The sequence below is a fragment of the Microcaecilia unicolor genome, chromosome 1 (assembly GCF_901765095.1).
Source record: "Microcaecilia unicolor chromosome 1, aMicUni1.1, whole genome shotgun sequence".
In the NCBI taxonomy this organism is placed as follows: domain Eukaryota; kingdom Metazoa; phylum Chordata; class Amphibia; order Gymnophiona; family Siphonopidae; genus Microcaecilia; species Microcaecilia unicolor.
The window spans coordinates 6,822,904-6,845,704 of record NC_044031.1 but is presented as its reverse complement, the minus strand read 5'-3'; the positions used below and the strand labels follow the sequence as shown (position 1 = coordinate 6,845,704).

Sequence of the window (22,801 nt, the reverse complement as noted above, 5' to 3'; positions counted from 1 at the left end):
CAAGAACAAACAGAAGCAAGACTATAAACAAGGCAGGAACAGGATTCAGGAACGGATTTGGCTTGGCAACTGGAACAGCATTCAGGGACGGAGTTGGCTTGGCAACTGGAACAGCTTGGCAGCTGGAACAGGATCCAGGAACAGACTTGGTTTGGCAACTGAAACAGCATTCAGGGTCGGCCTTGGCTTCGCAATGCACCTACCTTATTCGACTTCAACATAACCTTGTATTTGTTTTCAACCAGACCTGGCGAACATTGAGCCTGCAAATAGGTGGGAAAATATGGGGTACAAATGTAACAAATAAATAAATAAACTGGAACAGCATTGAGGGACAGACTTAGCTTGGCAACTGGAACAGGATTCAGGAACTGAGTTTGGCTTTAGCAGAAGGCAGAAACAGAACTTGACTTTAACAGAAAGTAGGAACAGAGCTTCGCTTAGCAGAAAGCAGAAACAAGGTTTAACTAAGAGTCAAGAGCAGGGCTAGACTGAAAGCAGGAGGCAAGGAGTCAAACTGTTACAGACACCAAGAGCAGAGTGTGGCTGTAGAGCCAGGCTTTCAGGAACAAGATTCAAAAGCAAGACACACAGAAACAAAGAATTCAAGTACAAGACTCATAGAAACATAGAACAGACCTTCAAGGACAAGACTCACAGGAACACAGCCAGGCTGGAATCAAAGCATGCAGGAAGAAAGCCAAGCAGGGCTTGGATCTAAACAGGGAACACAAAGACAAGATTAAGAGACCTCTTGCAAAGGCAAAGGCATGAGAGTTCCAAGGTGCTTAAAAGGACTTTACTGATGATGTCACAACTTGGAATGAGGCTTGGATTGCAGGAACACCAGGCAGCAGATGCATCAATGCAGGGACAAGACAGTCCAGAGAAGCCACAGAGCCAGATCACTGGAAAAAGGTGAGTCTGGACACCGGAGCACAGTCACAACCGTGACACTTGATCCTATCTCCAATAGTGGCCAGTCTGGTCACAAGTGCCTGGCAGATCCCAAAAAGTAGATCTAATTCTCATGGTTCATTTTCCAGAGAAGAGCAATGGCTCTCCCAAGTCTACCTGACTAATAATATTTTTATGGACTTTTCCTCCAGAAACATCTTCAAACCTCTTTTGAGCCCCTCTATCATAGTTCCTTCGACCACATCCTCTGGTACTGTCCACAGCTTAATTATGCGCTGCAGGTAAGACAACCTTTCTACTGTATAAAAATGCTACAGCTATGAGCCTTGGTCCCCTGCCTAGACTTTGGTTCAGGCTCTAAAATGAGGGAAAAGCTTACAGGCCTGTGTGGCTCTTGCTTGAACTCCCAGTGTTGGAGCTCTAAAGAGAACAACAGGAAACACAAAGGTGGGGGTCCAAAGGACAGAGTGACATTGTGGTCAGCCATGGTGTGAGAAAGGAAAGGTGTAGCTGGATGCAGGGTCTTGCTTAAGATTTGTGGTCAAGCGAGCTAAAGACAAAACCATGTTAGCAAGATAGAAGCTACTCATTAGCATGAGCCAATCAGTGACAACCATGACATTAGCATAGATCCACTCAGGTATATCTACTGTCATATTATCCATATCCTGAGGGCACCTATAAAAATCAGGGTATTTCCTGGTTTAAGTTAGAGAGAAGGGTTGCCACTCTCTCTCTCCAAGGGAAACCAATGTGTCCAGCAGAATTGACAAGTTACCTAATTGCTTTCCCTTGTAAAACCTTTAATTGGTAAAAGAAATTATAAAAGATTAGGAACTAATTAACACCTGTTTGCAGCTGGATTATTATATTCCTATAAATTAATTGATTGTATGTGCCTGTTGTCAATCACTGATTTGACTTGAACCTTGGTAAATAAACTCCTCATCCCAAATGATGTTCTGTGGACTTCACTTTATAATCAGAGGCTGTAAGTATAAATGCTTTTGCTGTATCAGGCTATCTTTCGCTGCATTGTATAACTTGTAATCTAAATCCAGTTTGTCATAAGGCTGGTATCTTTTCCTTAGACCTAACATCTCTCTTAGTGGCAATTCCTTTTAGAACTTCACAACTTCTTGATTACCCCAGTACTAGTGCTATTTAGAGATGGAGTCAGATTTGAGGTCTCTGAACCCTACATTAAAACACTATGTTCTCTTAGGCTTCTGTGGCGGGCGTCATGTTGTGGTTGTCCGAGTCTTGCGGTGGAGATAGCCAGTGTATATTCCTTCCTATACTAGGCCTGTAATATGGCTCTGATGGCCCTCAGTATTCCTTGCTTTGCTGTTGTCAGCATATTTTGAGTTTCTTCCTGCAGCTGCATGTAAGCAAGAGTGCTTTCTCAGTAACTGGAAAGTACATGTTACATGTCAAGGTGACACTTAGGAGGAACTGAGGCTAAGCGACCCATATATGGCAGATACACATGGATATAACCTTGGTGGTGATGAGAGACTGAGGACTCTGCAGACTCCAAGATGTTCCAACAGAAATACAGTGGGGGAAATAAGTATTTGATCCCTTGCTGATTTTGTAAGTTTGCCCACTGACAAAGACATGAGCAGCCCATAATTGAAGGGTAGGTTATGTTGGAATGTAATTGTATTTTACATGCATTGCCTGTCACCTATTATTTCTCTGTGATTACTCTGTGACCTCTGATGTGAATTACTTAGAGAGGTCACACAGCTATGCAACTTCCTGTGGGGGTTAGATGCAGCACATGCAGCACATGGAGCACATGGAGCTCATGATCTCTCCTAACCTGAGAGGATCTATGGTGGTGTGAGCATCCATTACCATCTAAGCACATGGAAGGAGCTGATAATACAAATGTATAGTAATATGTATATATAAGCCTGTCTGATTATAATCTAACTACAAACTGTGAGTAAACAGATGTTTTGTTACTTCAACTTTAAAGTGACTCAGCAGTGAATTATTCAGGGGTGAATGAGAGAGAGATGAAGAAAGAAATTAACATTTCTAAAGCTGAAGCTGTGTGTACTAAAATCTGCTAATTATTTACTACAAATAATCCAACAAAAGGGTTATGGGCCCAGGGCTCAGGAATTGAAAAAAGAAGAGAAATATTACCAGGCAGAAAAAAGGCCACATTTTTCTCTTAAGTTTTAAAGGAAAGATTCAGTCTGTCTCTCTCTCCCCCACACAGCAGACAGAAGGCTAAGAAAATGGCTGAGGGAAGAAATTCACCATTGTTCTATTCTCTCAAGGTGCCTAAATTAACTGAGTTTAATTATCGGCAGTGGGAATTAAGATTCATATGTCTCCTTCGAGCAAAAAGATTAAATATATGCTTAGACCAAGACAGAACAGCTGAAAATATGGCTGAATGGGACAATGCAAACTATTATGTGAAGTGCATGCTTTTGGAAGCTCTCTCAGAGAAACAAGCCATATTAGTGGAGGGAAAAAGATACACCAAAGGACATTTTATGTAAACTGAGAACTATGTATGCAACTACATATGCAAAGCAGCAACCAATTTGGTTGGCAGAGTTGAATGAAACCAAATTAAGGGATAAAAGTAAATGTAATGATCACATTATGCATCTTATGTCTTCATTTCAAAAGCTAGAACTTTCTGGAATTCCCATGTGTGATGCATTGAAAAGAGCATTTCTTTTTACCTCACTATCAAAGAAGTTTGATGTTTTTAGGTCTGTAAATGAGGCCATTGAAGGGCAATCTTTTGAACAGGCAACATCAAAACTAAGGCAGGAATGCATAATAAATGATTCTGAGGAGATGTGTTCTCAAAGCAAGTCAGAGAGAAATGAAACAAATTTCTTGGCAAAGAACAGAGGAAGGCGGAGCTATGGGAAAACTCCACCCAAGGGCAAGCTGATTTGCTACTCATGTGGAAAGGAGGGACATGTATCTAAATGGTGTAAGGAAACACAAAACACTCCCTCTAGCTCACCTAAGCCAATGGAACTAAAGAATTTTCAAACCAGGAAATGTATGAAGGACAAAGATAAACACAAGGGCTTTCTAATGGCAGAAAAATCTTTGACTATGGTAAATAATAATTCAAATGAAAGTACTTGGATTTTGGATTCAGGGAGCACATGCCATTTAACCAATTGTAAGGATTTCTTTCAGGAAATGTGTCCAGAAGAAGGAATTCTTAAAACTGCAAACGCAGGGACTGCTAAGATCCAAGCAAAAGGTATTGGATTCTTAAAATGCAAAGTGTCTAATGAAGTTAAAGAAATTCCTGTAAGTGATGTCTTGTATATTCCCCAAGCAGTTTGCAATATGCTTAGTGTATCTACATTAGATAAGAAGGGATTTGTGATTCATTTTGAAAACAGTAAGTGCACAATCTCTAAAAATGATGAAGTGTATGCTGAAGCTTTTATGCATAATGATGTTTATAAACTGAGCATTTCAGGTGAAGCCTCACATATGGCGCAAGTAAGGAAGAATGATGGTAAATGTAGTCTGGAAATCTGGCACCGCCGCCTGGGACATCGTGATTGTAAGGTGATCCAGGATCTTTACAGTAAGCAACTGGCCACCGGCATTCAGATAAGTGCAGATGCTGGTAAAATGGAGAAATGCATAGACTGTGTTACTCAAAAAGGTGTAAGACCCTCATTTCCTGCATACACAGGAAATAGGAGTAATAAAGTGCTGGACTTAATACACAGTGACTTATGTGGACCGTTTAATATCCCATCATTGGGAAATAACAGATTTGTGCTAATATTCTTGGATGATTTCTCTAGATATTGTGTGGCCTATTTGCTGAAAGAGAAAAGTCAAGTCACAGACATGCTGAAGAAATACGTAGCCATGGTGAGCAATAAATTTGAAAGAAAACCAAAGGTTCTTCAGACCGACAATGGTGGTGAGTTCACTTCACAAAGCGTGCGCACATTTCTAGAACAAGAAGGCATTCAACATATCACAACAGTAGCTTATACACCAGAGCAAAATTCTGTTGCAGAGAGAAAATTTAGGTCACTTGTGGAAATGACCAGATGTATGCTGTCAGATAGCAATCTCCCTAAAAGACTATGGGGGGAAGCCATTCGCACAGCAGTGTACCTACAAAACAGAATGCCAACTAAAGGCGCTGAGCGCACACCACATGAGACATGGCATGGTAGGAAGCCAAACCTGTCACACATAAGAACATTTGGAAGTACAGCATATGCTCATGTACCAAAGCAAAGAAGGCATAAGCTGGATTCCACAACAGAAAGGGGCATTTTAGTTGGCTATACTCCAGGACACAAAGGATATAGAATTTTGAATCTGAAAACTGGCATTGTTGGCATAAGACATGTTACATATTTTGATGAAAACAAAAGGGTTGATAAAGGCTGGATTATCCCAGATGAGCCTTATCATCCAGAATATGAAACTAGAACCATAATAGACATGCCAGTGTATATAAATGCCATACCAAGGCAGATGTCTGAAAGCAACTCATCTGTATCTAACGAGGAACAGGCAGAGGAAGCAGACACAGAAAGAATCATTGAAGAAGACAGTACAGTTGGAGAAGGGGAATCAATTGGAGAAGGACTCTCAGATTTAGAGGATGCGGAAAGGTCAGACCAACCTGTAGTCAGACGCTCATCCAGGGAAAACAAAGGTGTTCCACCCCCAAGACTGTCTTACCTAACAAAGTCAGCAGAAGCTCAAGAGCCCTTAACATGGGATGAGATTGAGAAAATGCCAGCAGAAGAAGCTGCTGAATGGCATAAAGCTGCACAAGAAGAAATTGATGCATTGGATAAAAATAATACTTGGATTCTTACAAAATTACCTCCTGGCAAGAAAGCTATAGGATGCAAATGGGTATTCAAGTTAAAAAGGAATGCACAAGGAAAAGTGGAAAGGTATAAAGCAAGATTAGTCGCAAAGGGATATCTTCAAAAATATGGAGAAGATTTTGATGAAGTGTTTGCACCTGTAGTGAAACACACGACAATCAGAACACTTCTGAGCATTGCAGTCTCAAAAGGCATGCAAGTCAACCACATTGATGTGAAAACAGCGTTTCTTCACGGAGATATAACTGAAGACTTGTACATGGAACAACCAACAGGTTTCATAAATACAAAACAAAGACAGCTAGTGTGTAAATTAAACAAAGGTCTTTATGGATTAAGCAAAGTGCAGAATGTTGGAATGAAAAATTGCATGAAATATTGACAAATTTAGGATTTAAGCAAGGTGAAGCAGATAAATGTTTGTACACTAGGTGCACAAATGGACAATATGCATACATTTTAGCTTTTGTTGATGATCTGCTCATTGCAAGCAAAAGTGAGCAAGAGTACAAGGACATTGTAAAGTGTTTAAACCACAATGTTGAGATAAAAGAACTTGGTAATGTGTCATACTATCTTGGTATAGAAATTGAGAAACAAAATGATGGTTCTTATCTTCTAAGCCAGAAGCAGAAAATAAATGAGCTTATGAAAGTTTAGGTATGCAAGATGCCCAAGTTGTAAGCACTCCCATGATCACTGATTTTCTGAAGGATGAAACAGTAAGAGAACCTTTACCAGATAACATCCAATATAGATCAGCCATAGGTAAGCTTTTATATCTAGCTACCACATACAGGGCTGATATAGCAAATGCAGTAGGAATTTTGAGCAGAAGGGTCAGCTCACCTACCAAATCAGATTGGACTGCAGTTAAAAGGATGGTAAGGTATTTAAAGGGTACCATTGATTGTAAATTAAAGATTTCAGCCAATAGTAATCCAAAACTAATATGTTACTGTGATTCAGATTGGGCAGGGGATCATTCTGATTATAAATCCACAAGTGGATATGTGTTTATGTATGGAAATGTACACATTTCATGGGCCAGTCATAAACAAAGTATTGTGAGTTTGTCTTCTACAGAAGCTGAATATGTGGCTGTATCGGAAGCGTGCAGAGAACTGATGTGGATTGAAAACTTTTGCTGGATTTCGGAATAGCTGAACAGAGACCAATCCAGATAATGGAAGATAATCAGAGCTGCATCCGACTGTCACAGAATGACAAGGTTCAGTCACGCACCAAGCACATCGCAACGAAATACCACAACGTGCGAGAGTTGGCGAAAGAAGGGGTCATCAGTCTACACTATTGTCACACCAGTGAGATGACAGCTGACATCATGACCAAACCGTTACCCAGAGAACATTTTGTGAATCTGCGTATAAAGCTTGGACTTTGTATGAATAAATAATTGCATGACAGTTATGCATGAGAAGGGGTTTGTTGGAATGTAATTGTATTTTACATGCATTGCCTGTCACCTATTATTTCTCTGTGATTACTCTGTGACCTCTGATGTGAATTACTTAGAGAGGTCACACAGCTATGCAACTTCCTGTGGGGGTTAGATGCAGCACATGCAGCACATGGAGCACATGGAGCTCATGATCTCTCCTAACCTGAGAGGATCTATGGTGGTGTGAGCATCCATTACCATCTAAGCACATGGAAGGAGCTGATAATACAAATGTATAGTAATATGTATATATAAGCCTGTCTGATTATAATCTAACTACAAACTGTGAGTAAACAGATGTTTTGTTACTTCAACTTTAAAGTGACTCAGCAGTGAATTATTCAGGGGTGAATGAGAGAGAGATGAAGAAAGAAATTAACATTTCTAAAGCTGAAGCTGTGTGTACTAAAATCTGCTAATTATTTACTACAAATAATCCAACAGGTTATTGGTAACAGTGAGAGATAGCACATCACAAATTAAATCCGGAAAATCACATTGTGGAAAGTATATGAATTTATTTGCATTCTGCAGAGGGAAATAAGTATTTAATCCCTCTGGCAAACAAGACCTAATACTTGGTGGCAAAACCCTTGTTGGCAAGCACAGCGGTCAGACGTCTTCTGTAGTTGATGATGAGGTTTGCACACATGTCAGGAGGAATTTTGGTCCACTCCTCTTTGCAGATCATCTCTAAATCATTAAGAGTTCTGGGCTGTCGCTTGGCAACTCGCAGCTTCAGCTCCCTCCATAAGTTTTCAATGGGATTAAGGTCTGGTGACTGGCTAGGCCACTCCATGACCCTAATGTGCTTCTTCCTGAGCCACTCCTTTGTTGCCTTGGCTGTATGTTTTGGGTCATTGTCGTGCTGGAAGACCCAGCCACGACCCATTTTTAAGGCCCTGGCGGAGGGAAGGAGGTTGTCACTCAGAATTGTACGGTACATGGCCCCATCCATTCTCCCATTGATGCGGTGAAGTAGTCCTGTGCCCTTAGCAGAGAAACACCCCCAAAACATAACATTTCCACCTCCATGCTTGACAGTGGGGACGGTGTTCTTTGGGTCATAGGCAGCATTTCTCTTCCTCCAAACACGGCGAGTTGAGTTCATGCCAAAGAGCTCAATTTTTGTCTCATCTGACCACAGCACCTTCTCCCAATCACTCTCGGCATCATCCAGGTGTTCACTGGCAAACTTCAGACGGGCCGTCACATGTGCCTTCCGGAGCAGGGGGACCTTGCGGGCACTGCAGGATTGCAATCCGTTATGTCGTAATGTGTTACCAATGGTTTTCGTGGTGACAGTGGTCCCAGCTGCCTTGAGATCATTGACAAGTTCCCCCCTTGTAGTTGTAGGCTGATTTCTAACCTTCCTCATGATCAAGGATACCCCACGAGGTGAGATTTTGCGTGGAGCCCCAGATCTTTGTTGATTGACAGTCATTTTGTACTTCTTCCATTTTCTTACTATGGCACCAACAGTTGTCTCCTTCTCGCCCAGCGTCTTACTGATGGTTTTGTAGCCCATTCCAGCCTTGTGCAGGTGTATGATCTTGTCCCTGACATCCTTAGACAGCTCCTTGCTCTTGGCCATTTTGTAGAGGTTAGAGTCTGACTGATTCACTGAGTCTGTGGACAGGTGTCTTTCATACAGGTGACCATTGCCGACAGCTGTCTGTCATGCAGGTAACGAATTGATTTGGAGCATCTACCTGGTCTGTAGGGGCCAGATCTCTTACTGGTTGGTGGGGGATCAAATACTTATTTCCCTCTGCAGAATGCAAATAAATTCATATACTTTCCACAATGTGATTTTCCGGATTTAATTTGTGATGTGCTATCTCTCACTGTTACCAATAACCTACCCTTCAATTATGGGCTGCTCATGTCTTTGTCAGTGGGCAAACTTACAAAATCAGCAAGGGATCAAATACTTATTTCCCCCACTGTATGTGTTCAGAGAGGAAGGACACCAGGTGTTTCATACTGCTTATTTGTTAGCTGGTTTTCCACGCTGTGATCACGCTTTACTGATAAGGAATTAGCCAATTACCACAAAGTGTGCATGTGAACACAAGAGGAGAGGATGGTACAATGTAGGAAACTGACATTTATATATACACTAGTAACAAAGGCCCGTTTCGGAGAAAAATGAAACGGGCGCTAGCAAGGTTTTCCTGGGTGTGTGCGCCGTCCACCCCCCCCCCACCCCCGAGGTCACACCAGCCAGTGATGCACCGTGGCCCCCCCCCCAAGGTGGCAGCAGCCAGTGCACCACCGTCCACCCTCCCCCAAACAGGTCACCAGCTCTTCCACCCCCCCCCCGTGTCCTACATCAGCTGAGTGCTGCTTCCCACCCCCCCCCCCCCCGTCTCCGTCAAATAGAGAAACACAATTTAAAAGTTAACCTGCGAAAATGGTTTAACGAAGGAATCGGAGCCCCGCAGCCAGCCATGGGTTGAGCTGTGCATCTGCTCCTCCTCTCAGCGTTGACGTCAGTGCCCCTGGACTGGTGGAGGTGTACCCCGTAGCGACGTGAGAGGAGGACTCCTCCTCTCACGTCGCTACGGGGTACACCTCCAGTCCAGGGGCAGTGACGTCAACGCTGAGAGGAGGAGCAGATGCACAGTTCACAACGCATGGCTGGCTGCGGGTCCCCAATTGGTGCGTAAAAACGTTTTGGCAGCTTAAGTTTTTTAATTTGGTTTTTCTATCTGATGGAGAGGGGGGTGTAGCGGCACTCAGCTGATGTAGGACAGAGGGTGGGGGTGCTTGCGCGGCGGCGACCTGTTTTGGGGGGGAGGGTGGAGCAGTGGGTGTTGCAACGTTGGGGGGGTGGAGGGTGGAGCAGTGGGTGTTTTGACCTGGGGGGGTGGAGGTGTTGAGCAGTGGCAACATGTTAGGGGGGGTGTAGGGTGGTGGTGGTGGGAACTTGGGGGGGGTTAAGGATGAGGGGCGATGATTGGGGGGCCGTGGCGACGTACTGTTGGGAAGTTGGTAGGAGTGAGGGGTGGGGACTTTGGGGGTGTGTGGGTGTCTGGCTCGCTGATTCCTTCATTCCATCCCTCCCTCCCTCGGACATTCTGGCTGGCTGCCTGCTTGCTTGCCTGCCTGTTTGGTCGAGTGTATGTGCTCCGCCCTCGATGTCACCACGTTTGACGCGAGGGCGGGGCACAGACATGGTGAGTTGGATGGCTTCACCACCATGAACTTACGAACCGGTGTGTGATTGCCTGCAGTGACGTCAGTGTCCTCAGAACATTGAGGGAGCGTTTTATTATAGTAGATATAAAAAATAACAGAATATTACAGGAAAATCCATATATGATCCCAAGTTAGTTTAGGAGAAATCACATGATTTAGGAGAAATGAAATTTACAACAGTATATATGTGATGGCTAGGAAGGTTTTTGCTGTGCAGTTTTGTTATTCAGTCTGTGCGTCTGGCTACTGGGTGACAACCTGCTCCAGAGAGAACAATTATTTTGTACTGGCTTAGTGAGATACCAATAAAGATTTTTACTGGTTGCTCCTATATCTAAGTCTGATTGTCTCTCTTATTCCAGCCTCTAGGGCTGAAGTGTTTTCCCCTCCCCAGGGGCAAGGGACAGGATTACACACCAGGTGGACCCAAAGGAAGGGAGGGAGAGCTCAGCTGCCTGACTGCTGGGACAGGGAGCAGCAGCACATGGAGCCTGAGGAAGCAAAAAAACACCTGGCTGGCTAGTATTGTTGGGGAGGGCTGAGCCCTTGAGCTCCCCCCGTAGCTACGCCACTGGAACACGCCACAGGAGAGGAGGGGGAGGTGGAGGACAACGATGCCGAGAAGGGACCTGAGCCCAAATTTTGGAAGCTGGTTGTTAAAGTTTAACAACCGGCTCCCAAAATTCTTAAAAAATTAACAAACAGCTCATGCGAGCCGGCTCCAGCACACCACTGCATGGCTGAATAAGGTAGAGGGAGGGAGGATGGTAAAGAAGATTACATCAATTATAGAGAAATCTTATTCGACATAAGGATGAGAGTGGTATTGCATTAAGGTGCATACAAACATGGTAAAGAAGAGTACGTTATGTTATTGTCTATAGGTTCCTGAGTAATAGATTGGATTGTAACATATGTTAGGTCATCAGTTATAGAGAGATCATTTTCGTCATAGGATTAAAGTGGTAGTGCTTGTTCGTTAATATCAGTGAGGTAGGCCAGTCAAGTGATAAAAGTTCGGTGTTGTCTGGTTCATGATCAGTTTTATTATTTAGTAATTAGGATGGTTGTTTGTGGTATGCCTTTTTGAAAAGGTCAGTTTTCAGTAATCTTCGGAAGATAGTTAGGTCTTGCATTGTTTTTATGGCCTTCGGTAGTGCGTGCCATAGTTGCGTGCAAATATAGGAGAAGCTGGTTGCGTATGTCGATTTATATTTTAGTCCTTTACAGCTGGGGTAGTGGAGATTGTAACCTATTAAAATTGTCTGTAGTACATGAAGATTGGAGGGTAGCCACTGTAATGACGATTTTGAAAAAGGGATCCAGGGGTGATCCAGGAAATTACAGACTGGTAAGCCTGACTTCAGTGCTGGGCAAAATAGTGGAAACTATTATAAAGAATAAAATTATGGAACACTAGGAAAAAATGCCCGTTTCTGAGCGGAATGAAATGGGCGCTAGCAAGGGGCCCCCTCCCTCCGTCCCTCGAAGCTACTTGCCTTGTTCGCTGTGGGCCGTTTCGGCCCTCGAGTGTCAATAGCTCCGCCCTCGACGTCATGACGTTTTGACGCGTCATGACGTTTTGACGCGAGGGCAGTGCAGACACTCCAGGGCACACCGGATATCTCGGGCGCCTCAACTTCCGTGGAGGCTTCAGAACGTTGGGGTTGCCTTTTAGGCTTCAGAACGTTGGGGTTGCCTTTTATATATATAGATATAGGTAAACATGGTTTAACGGGACAGAGTCAGCAAGGGTTCAGCCAAGGGAAGTCTTGCCTCAACAATTTGCTTCATTTCTTTGAAGGCATGGATAATGATGAGCCGGTTGATGTAGTGTACCTAGATTTTCAGAAAGCTTTTGACAAAGTTCCTGATGAGAGACTCCTAAGAAAATTAAAGAGTCATTGCATAGCAGGCAATGTCCTTCTGTGGATTAGGAATTGGCCACTGGACAGAAAACAGAGGGTAGGGTTAAATGGTCAGGTCATTTCTCTCAATGGAGGAGGGTGAATAGTGGAGTGCCACAGGGATCTGTACTGGGACAGTTGCTATTTAACATATTTATAAATAATCTGGAAATCGAAACAAGTGAGGTAATTAAATTTGCAGATGACACAAAACTATTCAAAGTTGTCAAAACACATGTGGTGTCAGACCTGTGAGTTCTTGTACCAAGTAGAGTGCTGCCGAGCCCGGTACTTAGATCAGGTTCTGCTTGGCGGCCGGACAACCCGGGTTTCACCTGCGCTGACCGCCGTTCCCCAGAGGTTGAGCCCCTAAGTGCGGGCGGCCTGCAGGGCTTATGAGATGGAGCAGGAAGCGGGGTGATGTACCTCTCTGGATTACGAGGAGGGATGAACTTTGTTATAAAGGGTATATTGGGTCATTTTTATGGACGGGGCGAAGGGCCAGAATTGGATATATAAAGCTCACGCAGTCTAGAGCAAGGGGGGGGGGGGGGGGTTTAAACTTGCCGGATCTTCGGTTATATAACGTGGCATCCTTGCTCAGATGGATACATGAAATGTATATGGGAGCTGCGAGGTTTGCGCCAAAATCTGTATGGGAGGCAGGATCTTTGCCATTAGCAGCTCTTAATCTTTTACAGAGTGGGACGGGGGGGAGAGAGAGTTTGTATCCTTTGCTTCGGCCGCTGCGACGGGCTTGGGAATGGTGGAGGAGAGGTATAGGGGGCGCAAGGGGCTCATCTCCTTTCCTAGCGGCAGTAGACAACCCTCAGTTTCCAGCGGGGCAGGGTGCGACTTGTTTCAAAGCCTGGGCGAGGAGGGGCTATCGTTACGTCGGGCAATTTACGGGGCTTGGAGGAGGACATCTACCCACTTTTGAACAGGTGCAGGAGGCTTGGAATTTGGTGCGTGCAGACTTTATGCCATTTTTGCAGTGGAGGCACTATTGTGCTACATTAGCTTCTGGGGGTGAGGGGGGACCGGTTTTCACCCAGCTGGATAAGATTTTTTGTCAAGTACCCAAAGAGGCGGATAAGCTAGCGGTCTGGTATGCTATAGGGAGGGAGCAAAGGCAAGTGTCCTCACTCGATAGCCTGGCCAAGTGGTGGGGGGAGCGAGATCACAGGGAAAACGCTCTCAGCATATTTTACGGGCGCGTTCAAGGCAACACTCAGTGCCAATCTGCAGGAGATGCAATTTAGGCTGCTGCATGCTGCTTTTATAACAAGGGCTAAGGGGAAGAAAATGGGGCTCTGGGAGGATAGCAATTGTGTTCGATGCAAGCAGAAGGAGGGCACTCTTGTGCATACTTTCTTGGAATGTTTGGCTTTGCGAGAATATTGGACGAATGTGTTGGGTGCTGTGGAGAAGATGATGGATGCTACTCTTGAATGGTCCTACAGGGTACTGCTTCTGGGAGATGAAAAGGATTTGGGGACACAGGGGTTGTCACCGTCCCAGGTGCGGTTTGTCTGTGTGGCGTTGATGATAGCAAGGAAAGTCATATTAGTGAATTGGATAGCAGAAGCACCACCAACAGTGCGCCAATGGTTGGTAAAGATGAAGCAGGTGGCTGGTTGGGAAAAAAAAAGGGAAAAAAACCTCTGGGCAAAGGGCTGGACAGGGGTATAGTTCCCTGTGGAAGCTTTTTGACGCATTACATAAAGAATCTCAATAGACTCCAGGAGTGGGGGGAAGGGATGGGGTAGGGGGGAAGGAATGTTGGGAGGGATAAAACAAAAAAGAAGGTACAAAGGAGTGCACCCAAGAAGATGTTGACGGATATGTTCGTACAGAATGATGCAATATATTGGGATGTCATCAAAAGAGCGTGTACAGATGTTGTTTGCTTGTTTGATATATGTTGGAAGTTTTGCATTTCTGAAGCAAGGAATGGTTTAAATTTGTCAAGTTATATTCTTATCTGACTGTATCCCGTGGCTTATTTACAAGTTGGATTGTTTTTTTAAGATGTACTGTGCAGCTTCTGTACTTCAATAAAAATATGTTTAAAAAAAAATAAGCAGGGTGATGAACGTGACGGCCAGACACGCAGCAGGCAAGAGAGTGATCCAGGTACAGGCAGAGTCAGTAGGCAGGCAGCAGACATGAGAGTAATCCAGGTACAGGCAGAGTCAGTAGGCAGGCGGCAGACACGAGAGTAATCCAGGTACAGGCAGAGTCAGTAGGCAGGCGGCAGACACGAGAGTAATCCAGGTACAGGCAGAGTCAGTAGGCAGGCGGCAGACACGAGAGTAATCCATCTTCAAATCATTGCTCAAAGCCCACCTCTTCAATGTCGCCTTCGGCACCTACAGTGGGGGAAATAAGTATTTGATCCCTTGCTGATTTTGTAAGTTTGCCCACTGACAAAGACATGAGCAGCCCATAATTGAAGGGTAGGTTATTGGTAACAGTGAGAGATAGCACATCACAAATTAAATCCGGAAAATCACATTGTGGAAAGTATATGAATTTATTTGCATTCTGCAGAGGGAAATAAGTATTTGATCCCCCACCAACCAGTAAGAGATCTGGCCCCTACAGACCAGGTAGATGCTCCAAATCAACTCGTTACCTGCATGACAGACAGCTGTCGGCAATGGTCACCTGTATGAAAGACACCTGTCCACAGACTCAGTGAATCAGTCAGACTCTAACCTCTACAAAATGGCCAAGAGCAAGGAGCTGTCTAAGGATGTCAGGGACAAGATCATACACCTGCACAAGGCTGGAATGGGCTACAAAACCATCAGTAAGACGCTGGGCGAGAAGGAGACAACTGTTGGTGCCATAGTAAGAAAATGGAAGAAGTACAAAATGACTGTCAATCGACAAAGATCTGGGGCTCCACGCAAAATCTCACCTCGTGGGGTATCCTTGATCATGAGGAAGGTTAGAAATCAGCCTACAACTACAAGGGGGGAACTTGTCAATGATCTCAAGGCAGCTGGGACCACTGTCACCACGAAAACCATTGGTAACACATTACGACATAACGGATTGCAATCCTGCAGTGCCCGCAAGGTCCCCCTGCTCCGGAAGGCACATGTGACGGCCCGTCTGAAGTTTGCCAGTGAACACCTGGATGATGCCGAGAGTGATTGGGAGAAGGTGCTGTGGTCAGATGAGACAAAAATTGAGCTCTTTGGCATGAACTCAACTCGCCGTGTTTGGAGGAAGAGAAATGCTGCCTATGACCCAAAGAACACCGTCCCCACTGTCAAGCATGGAGGTGGAAATGTTATGTTTTAGGGGTGTTTCTCTGCTAAGGGCACAGGACTACTTCACCGCATCAATGGGAGAATGGATGGGGCCATGTACCGTACAATTCTGAGTGACAACCTCCTTCCCTCCGCCAGGGCCTTAAAAATGGGTCGTGGCTGGGTCTTCCAGCACGACAATGACCCAAAACATACAGCCAAGGCAACAAAGGAGTGGCTCAGGAAGAAGCACATTAGGGTCATGGAGTGGCCTAGCCAGTCACCAGACCTTAATCCCATTGAAAACTTATGGAGGGAGCTGAAGATGCGAGTTGCCAAGCGACAGCCCAGAACTCTTAATGATTTAGAGATGATCTGCAAAGAGGAGTGGATCAAAATTCCTCCTGACATGTGTGCAAACCTCATCATCAACTACAGAAGACGTCTGACCGCTGTGCTTGCCAACAAGGGTTTTGCCACCAAGTATTAGGTCTTGTTTGCCAGAGGGATTAAATACTTATTTCCCTCTGCAGAATGCAAATAAATTCATATACTTTCCACAATGTGATTTTCCGGATTTAATTTGTGATGTGCTATCTCTCACTGTTACCAATAACCTACCCTTCAATTATGGGCTGCTCATGTCTTTGTCAGTGGGCAAACTTACAAAATCAGCAAGGGATCAAATACTTATTTCCCCCACTGTAATCACTTCATCTCTTCTCAGGAAATCTCATCTACCCCAACTTGACATTTCGTCCTTTAGATTGTAAGCTCTTCAGAGCAGGGACCGTCCTTATTCGTTAATTTGTACAGCGCTGCGTAACCCTAGTAGCGCTCTAGAAATGTTAAGTAGTAGTAGTAGTAATCCAGGTACAGGCAGAGTCAGTAGGCAGGCAGCAGAAAGAGGCATCCACTTCTAAAATGAATGTTTTTTTTAATATCCGGGCTTCGAAGCACAGGAGCCGAGAGAAAGGCTTGCTTTAAGGTGGCAAAAGTCTCCTGGGCCTCCAGTGTCCAGTTCCTCACATCGGAACAATATATACTCCCCCTCCTTAAAGTCTAACAGTCCAACCGTGCTACCCAAAATGAAAATAAAAATAATACTCGGTGCTCAATAATACATCAAAACTTATCTTTTAAGATGATTCATAGGCCAGCTCCCTCTCTCAGCGTGTTGATTTGTATAAATTGTTTGTCCGCTTTTTTTCAAAAAAAATGGTGGAGCGCCCCGATGTTCCTCAACTGCCAATAACAAAAGTCCAATAGAATTCCCGTAGTTGCGCCCATGAATCATCTTAAAAGATAAGTTTTGATTTATTATTGAGCACCGAGTATTATTTTTATTTTCATTTTGGGTAGCACGGTTGGACTGTTACAATAGCACATATATGCACATATTAGAAACTGCCCAATGAAGGAGATGTTATCCCACCAAGCAATAAAAAAATACATGATATTGCTTTGAAAGTGGTGGTGAAAACTGAGGGCTTTTTCAAACACTGATTGGTGACATTAACATGAAGTTACCACTTACAAATGTGCTGGGAGTAAGGAGAGTTTACAGTCTGGCAGTATCAGTTATAAGTCTTTTGTTCAGTTCCTCACATCAGTGCGGTAAGAGGGGCAGTGATAAGGGAGTATTGATGGATGAACTGCCGGTAGTAGTTAGCAATCCCCAAAAAACGTTGCAAGGCCCGGAGACCCTGGGGCATGGGCCAATCCCGGATGGCTCGGAGTTTGGTGGGGTCCATTTGGAGCCCCTCTGAAGAGACGATATATCCCAAGGATGGAATAGACTGTTGATGAAACAAACACTTCTCTAGTTTGGTGAAGAGACGGTGGAGAACGGTGCGGACATGACGAGGGTGGTCTTGAACAGAAGCAGAAAAAAACAAAATATCATTCAGGTAAACTATGACCGAGGAGTACAGGAGATCTTGAAAAATGAAGTTAATGAATTCCTGAAAGACCGCAGGTGCATCACAAAGGCCAAATGGCATGACTAGATATTCGAAATGTCCTTCATGGGTATTAACGACGGACTTCCATTCGTCCCCATGGCGGATTCAGACCAGATTGTAGGTGCCTCGGAGATCCAGCTTGGTAAAGATAGATGCTCCGTACAGACGGTTGAATAGTTCTGGAATCAGAGGGAGCAGATACCGGCTCTTAATGGTTATTTCATTAAGACCCCGGTAATCTATACAAGGTTGCAGAGAGCTGTCCTTCTTGGTTACAAAGAAGAAACCTGCCCCTGCCGGAGAGGAGGAGGGTCTGATGAAGCCCTTTTGGAGGTTTCCTTGAATGTATTCCCGCATGACTTTAGATTCCTCCCAGGAGAGGGTTGACAGCCGACCCTGAGGTGGTGTCTTGCCCGGAAGTAACATAGTAGATGACGGCAGAAAAAGACCTGCACAGTCCATCCAGTCTGCCCAAGAAATGTGCCACTTTTTTGTGTATACCTTACCTTGATTTGTACCTGTCTTTTTCAGGGCACAGACCGTACAAGTCTGCCCAGCACTATCCCCACCTCCCACCATCGGCTCTGGCACAGACCGTATAAGTCTGCCCAGCACTATCCCCGCCTCCCAACCACCAGCCCCGCCTCCCACCACCGGCTCTGGCACAGACCGTATAAGTCTGCCCAGCACTATCCCCGCCTCCCAACCACCAGTCCCACCTCCCACTACCGGCTCTGTTATCCAAGTAATTCGATAGGGCAGTCAAAAGGACAATGCGGAGGAAGGGAATCAGCCTCCTGGGCATTGAAAACATCTTGGAAATCTCGATATTCCACAGGAAGGGAAGCAGGCCCCCGGGGGAGGCAGAAATAGTCCTCGAAGGAGGAACACTGGCGTGAGACAGGAAGCAATACATTGCGAACCCCAACTATTGATATTGCTAGTGGTCCAGTTGATACTTGGTGTGTGTTGTCATAACCAAGGCAGGCCTAAAATAACAGGATGGATGGCCCAGGGAAGAACCAGAAGCTGAATCTCTTCCTTATGTAAAATTCCTATTTGCATCTGCAACGACTGAATGACATGGGTAATGTAGAGTCAGTCCCTGAATGGAGGTCACTTGTAACGTAGGTTTACAGGCCATTGAGGGAGTTCCAAGCTAGACTAGGAGACTGGCGTCAATAAAATTCCCTCCGGCCCCTGAATCGATAAAAGCCAAGGTGCTAATACAACGTTCCTTCCAGCGCAGGAAAATAGGGATGGAGACAAGATTATCCGGAAGAGGTGAGAATTGACCCAGGGCCACCCCCTTCGAAAGCATACGGCATATGCCCCTACAGAGCAATTGCCTTGTTGAATCCGTAGAACCTCTCCGGCTACCGAGGAGAAACGTCCAGGCACGTCGAAAACTAACCTAAAGTGGCGAAGAAATTCCCCAAGATCAGTAAATAGAGAATCCCGCTGTTCCCAGAGAGGAGAGGCCAAAGCCAGGGCTGGTCCAGAGAGCAGGGAGATTATATAAGTGATCTTGAGTTTATCGGAGGAAAAGACTCCGGGTTGCATTTAAAAAAACATAAGACATTGGTTAAGGAACCCTCGACAAGCAGAAGGGGTACCGTCAAACTGGGGAGGCTCAGGGACCCTTAATCTAGGAGTGGGTAAAACTGGTCTGGACAGTGCAGCAGGAACTTGCTGTTGGGACTGAAGAGTAGACAACTGGGAACAAATGTCCTGCAGGACTCCGGACAGACAATTCAGCTGGGCCTGTTGTTGCTGAAGAACCTGGGCCAAGTCGGGTTTGTCCGGCGAACTCATGGCTTTGGCTTATCGTCAGACCTGTGAGTTCTTATACCAAGCAGAGTGCTGCCGAACCCGGTACTCGGACCATGTTCTGCTTGTCGGCCAGACAACCCCAGGTTTCACCTGCGCTGACCACCGTTTCCCAGAGGTTGAGCCCCTAGGTGCGGACGGCCTGCAGGGCTTACGAGATGGAGCAGGAAGCGGGGTGATGAACGTGATGGCCAGACAGGTAGCAGGCAAGAGAGTGATCCAGGTACAGGCAAAGTCAGTAGGCAGGCAGCAGACATGAGCGTAATCCAGGTACAGTCAGTAGGCAGGCAGCAGACACAAGAGTAATCCAGGTACAGGCAGAGTCAGTAGGCAGGCAGCAGACACAAGAGTAATCCAGGTACAGGCAGAGTCAGTAGGCAGGCAGCAGACACGAGAGTAATCCAGGTACAGGCTGAGTCAGTAAGCAGGCAGCAGACACGAGAGTAATCCAGGTACAGCCACATTGAGCCTGCCATGAGTTGGAAAGCACGGGGTACAAATGTAACAAAAAAAAAAAAAAGATGCTGTGAACCGCTATGTAGAAAATGATGAAGAAAAAGCAAATTTGCTAAACAGATACTTTTGTTCTGTTTTCACAGAAGAAAATCCTAGAGAAGGACCACGACTGACTGACAAAAGTACATATGAGAATGGAGTGGATATACCACCGTTCACGGAAGACAGTGTGTATGAACAACTTAAAAATCTACAGGTGGACAAAGCCGTGGGACCGGACGGGATCCACCCCAGGATATTGAGGGAGCTCAGAAAGGTTCTGGCAGGTCCTATTAAAGATTTGTTTAATAAATCCTTGGAGACGGGAGAGGTTCCATGGGATTGGAGAACAGCGGATGTAGTCCCTCTTCACAAAAGTGGTGATAGGGAAGAAGCTGGAAACTACAGGTCGGTAAGCCTCACTTCGGTTATTGGAAAAGTAATGGAAGCGATGCTGAAGGAAAGGATAGTAAATTTCCTGGAAGCCAATAAGTTGCAAGATCCGAGACAACATGGTTTTACCAAAGGTAAATCGTGCCAAATGAATCTCATTGAATTCTTTGACTGGGTGATCGGAGAATTGAATCGTGGATGTGCTATGGACGTAATCTACCTAGATTTCAGCAAAGCTTTTGACACACTTCCCCACAGGAGGCTCCTGAATAAACTGATGGGCTGAAAATAGGACCCAATGTGGTAAACTGGATTAGGAACTGGTTGACAGAAAGACGCCAGAGAGTGGTGGTAAATGGAATTCGCTCGGATGAGGGAAAAGTGAGTAGTGGAGTGCCTCAGGGATCGGAGTTGGGGCTGATTCTATTCAATATATTTGTGAGTGACATTGCCGAAGGGTTAGAAGGTAAAGTTTGCCTTTTTGCGGATAATACTAAGATTTGTATCCAGAGTGGACACCCCGGAGGGAGTGAAAAACATGAAAAGGTTCTGTAGAAGTTAGAAGAATGGTCTAATGTTTGGCAAACATGAAAAAGGATCTGCGGAAGCTAGAAGAATGGTCTAAGGTTTGGCAATTAAAATTCAATGCGAAGAAATGCAAAGTGATGCACTTAGGGAATAGAAATCCACAGGAGACGTATGTGTTAGGCGGGGAGAGTCTGATATGTACAGACGGGAAGAGGGATCTTGGGGTGATAGTATCTGAGGATCTGAAGGCGACAAAACAGTGTGACAAGGCGGTGGGCGTAAGTAGAAGGTTGTTAGGCTGTATAGAGAGAGGTGTGACCAGCAGAAGAAAGGGGGTGTTGATGCCCCTGTATAAGTCGTTGGTGAGGCCACACCTGGAGTATTGTGTTCAGTTTTGGAGGCCGTATCTTGCTAAGGATGTAAAAAGAATTGAAGCAGTGCAAAGAAAAGCTACAAGAATGGTATGGGATTTGCATTACAAGATCTATGAGGAGAGACTTGCTGACCTGAACATGTATACCCTGGAGGAGAGGAGAAACAGGGGTGATATGATACAGATGTTCAAATATTTGAAAGGTATTAATCCGCAAACAAACCTTTTCCGGAGATGGGAAGGCGGTACAACTAGAGGACATGAAATGAGATTGAAGGGAGGCAGACTCAAGAAAAATGTCAGGAAGTATTTTTTCACGGCGAGAGTGGTGGATACTTGGAATGCCCTCCCACAGGAGGTGGTGGAGATGAAAACTGTAACAGAATTCAAAAAAGCGTGGGATAAACATAAAGGAATCCTGTTCGGAAGGAATGGATCCTCAGAAGCTTAGCGGAGATTGGGTGGCAGAGCCGGAGGGGGGGAGGCGGGGCCGGTGGTTGGGAGGTGGGCCTAGTGCTGGGCAGACTTGTACGGTCTGTGCCCTGAAAATGGCAGAAACAAATCAAGGTCAGGTATACACATAAAGTAGCACATATGAGTTTATCTTGTTGGGCAGACTGGATGGACCGTACAGGTCTTTTTCTGCCATCATCTAATATATTACTATGTTACTACGTAATATTTTTAATGCTTTATTTGTACGTATAGACCCCAGATGCAGGCAATTTGCTGAAACACAGACGGTGTCGGATCCTCCAATAAACTCCGCTTCCTTCAGTCTAAGACTTCGCCTCCCAGGTCCATCCATGGTTCACTAGACTTCTTCATTGGCGTTGTTCGGTTTCCGTTGCTGATTCCCACTTGGGTCATCTCGCCATCGCTCATTATCAGTCACATCGGCTTCCTGCACTGAGACTCACCTACTGCCAGTCACTCCTTAATGTGCTTGAGAAGGGATTTGAACAGGGGGAATAACAGGAAATCCTTACCTAGAGACATCAGAGTCTCATAATTCTCCTTCATCACCTCCCTCCAAAGCTCCTCCTGCCCTTCATCTAAATACTCCCACTCCTCCTGGGAGAAAGAGACAGCGACGTCCTCAAAAGTCACCCGCATCTGAAACACAAACCAGAAACACACTCAGGGACACGGGGAGATACTCAGAATGCATTAGATTTCAGCTCCTGACATGTTACCTCCCTCAGGCCTTTGTTTTGCATGCATTAAAAAAAACATTTCTGCTTTATCTATATTGCGTTTTGTGTAGAATTCTCCCGGCATAAACACCCGGCTCTTCTGTGCTCCAGGGCTGATTCCACCTAAGCTGTCTCCCAGCTCAGGCTTGATTCCCCCCCCCCCCCCCCCCACATTCTCAGTTTCCAACTGGTATGAACCCCTCCCTAAGGATAAACCCCCCAGCTTTATTTCTCTTTTCCCTCATTCCATCATCCCCACCTCCTCTGCAGGTCTTTCGCCACTCCGCCCAGTGCGCACACATCCCATGACTCTCTGTCAATCTGTGTCTCCCCCCCCCCCCCCCACACACACAGTAAAGATGCCCAGAGCTCTCTCTCATATCTGCCCCATTGC

The 22,801-nt window shown here is 45.3% G+C and overlaps 1 protein-coding gene across 1 annotated transcript in view; it reads right to left on the bottom strand.

Annotated features, from left to right (window-relative positions):
• Nucleotides 1–22,230, bottom strand: part of LOC115462545 (zinc finger protein 850-like) — a 58,972-nt gene extending 36,742 nt beyond the window's left edge. Inside the window, exon 1 of the mRNA XM_030192543.1 lies at nucleotides 22,201–22,230. Coding sequence (XP_030048403.1) covers nucleotides 22,201–22,210 — 10 coding nt within the window. The 5' untranslated portion in view covers nucleotides 22,211–22,230. The remainder of the gene's footprint in view (nucleotides 1–22,200) is intronic.
• Nucleotides 22,231–22,801: the final 571 nt, after the last annotated feature.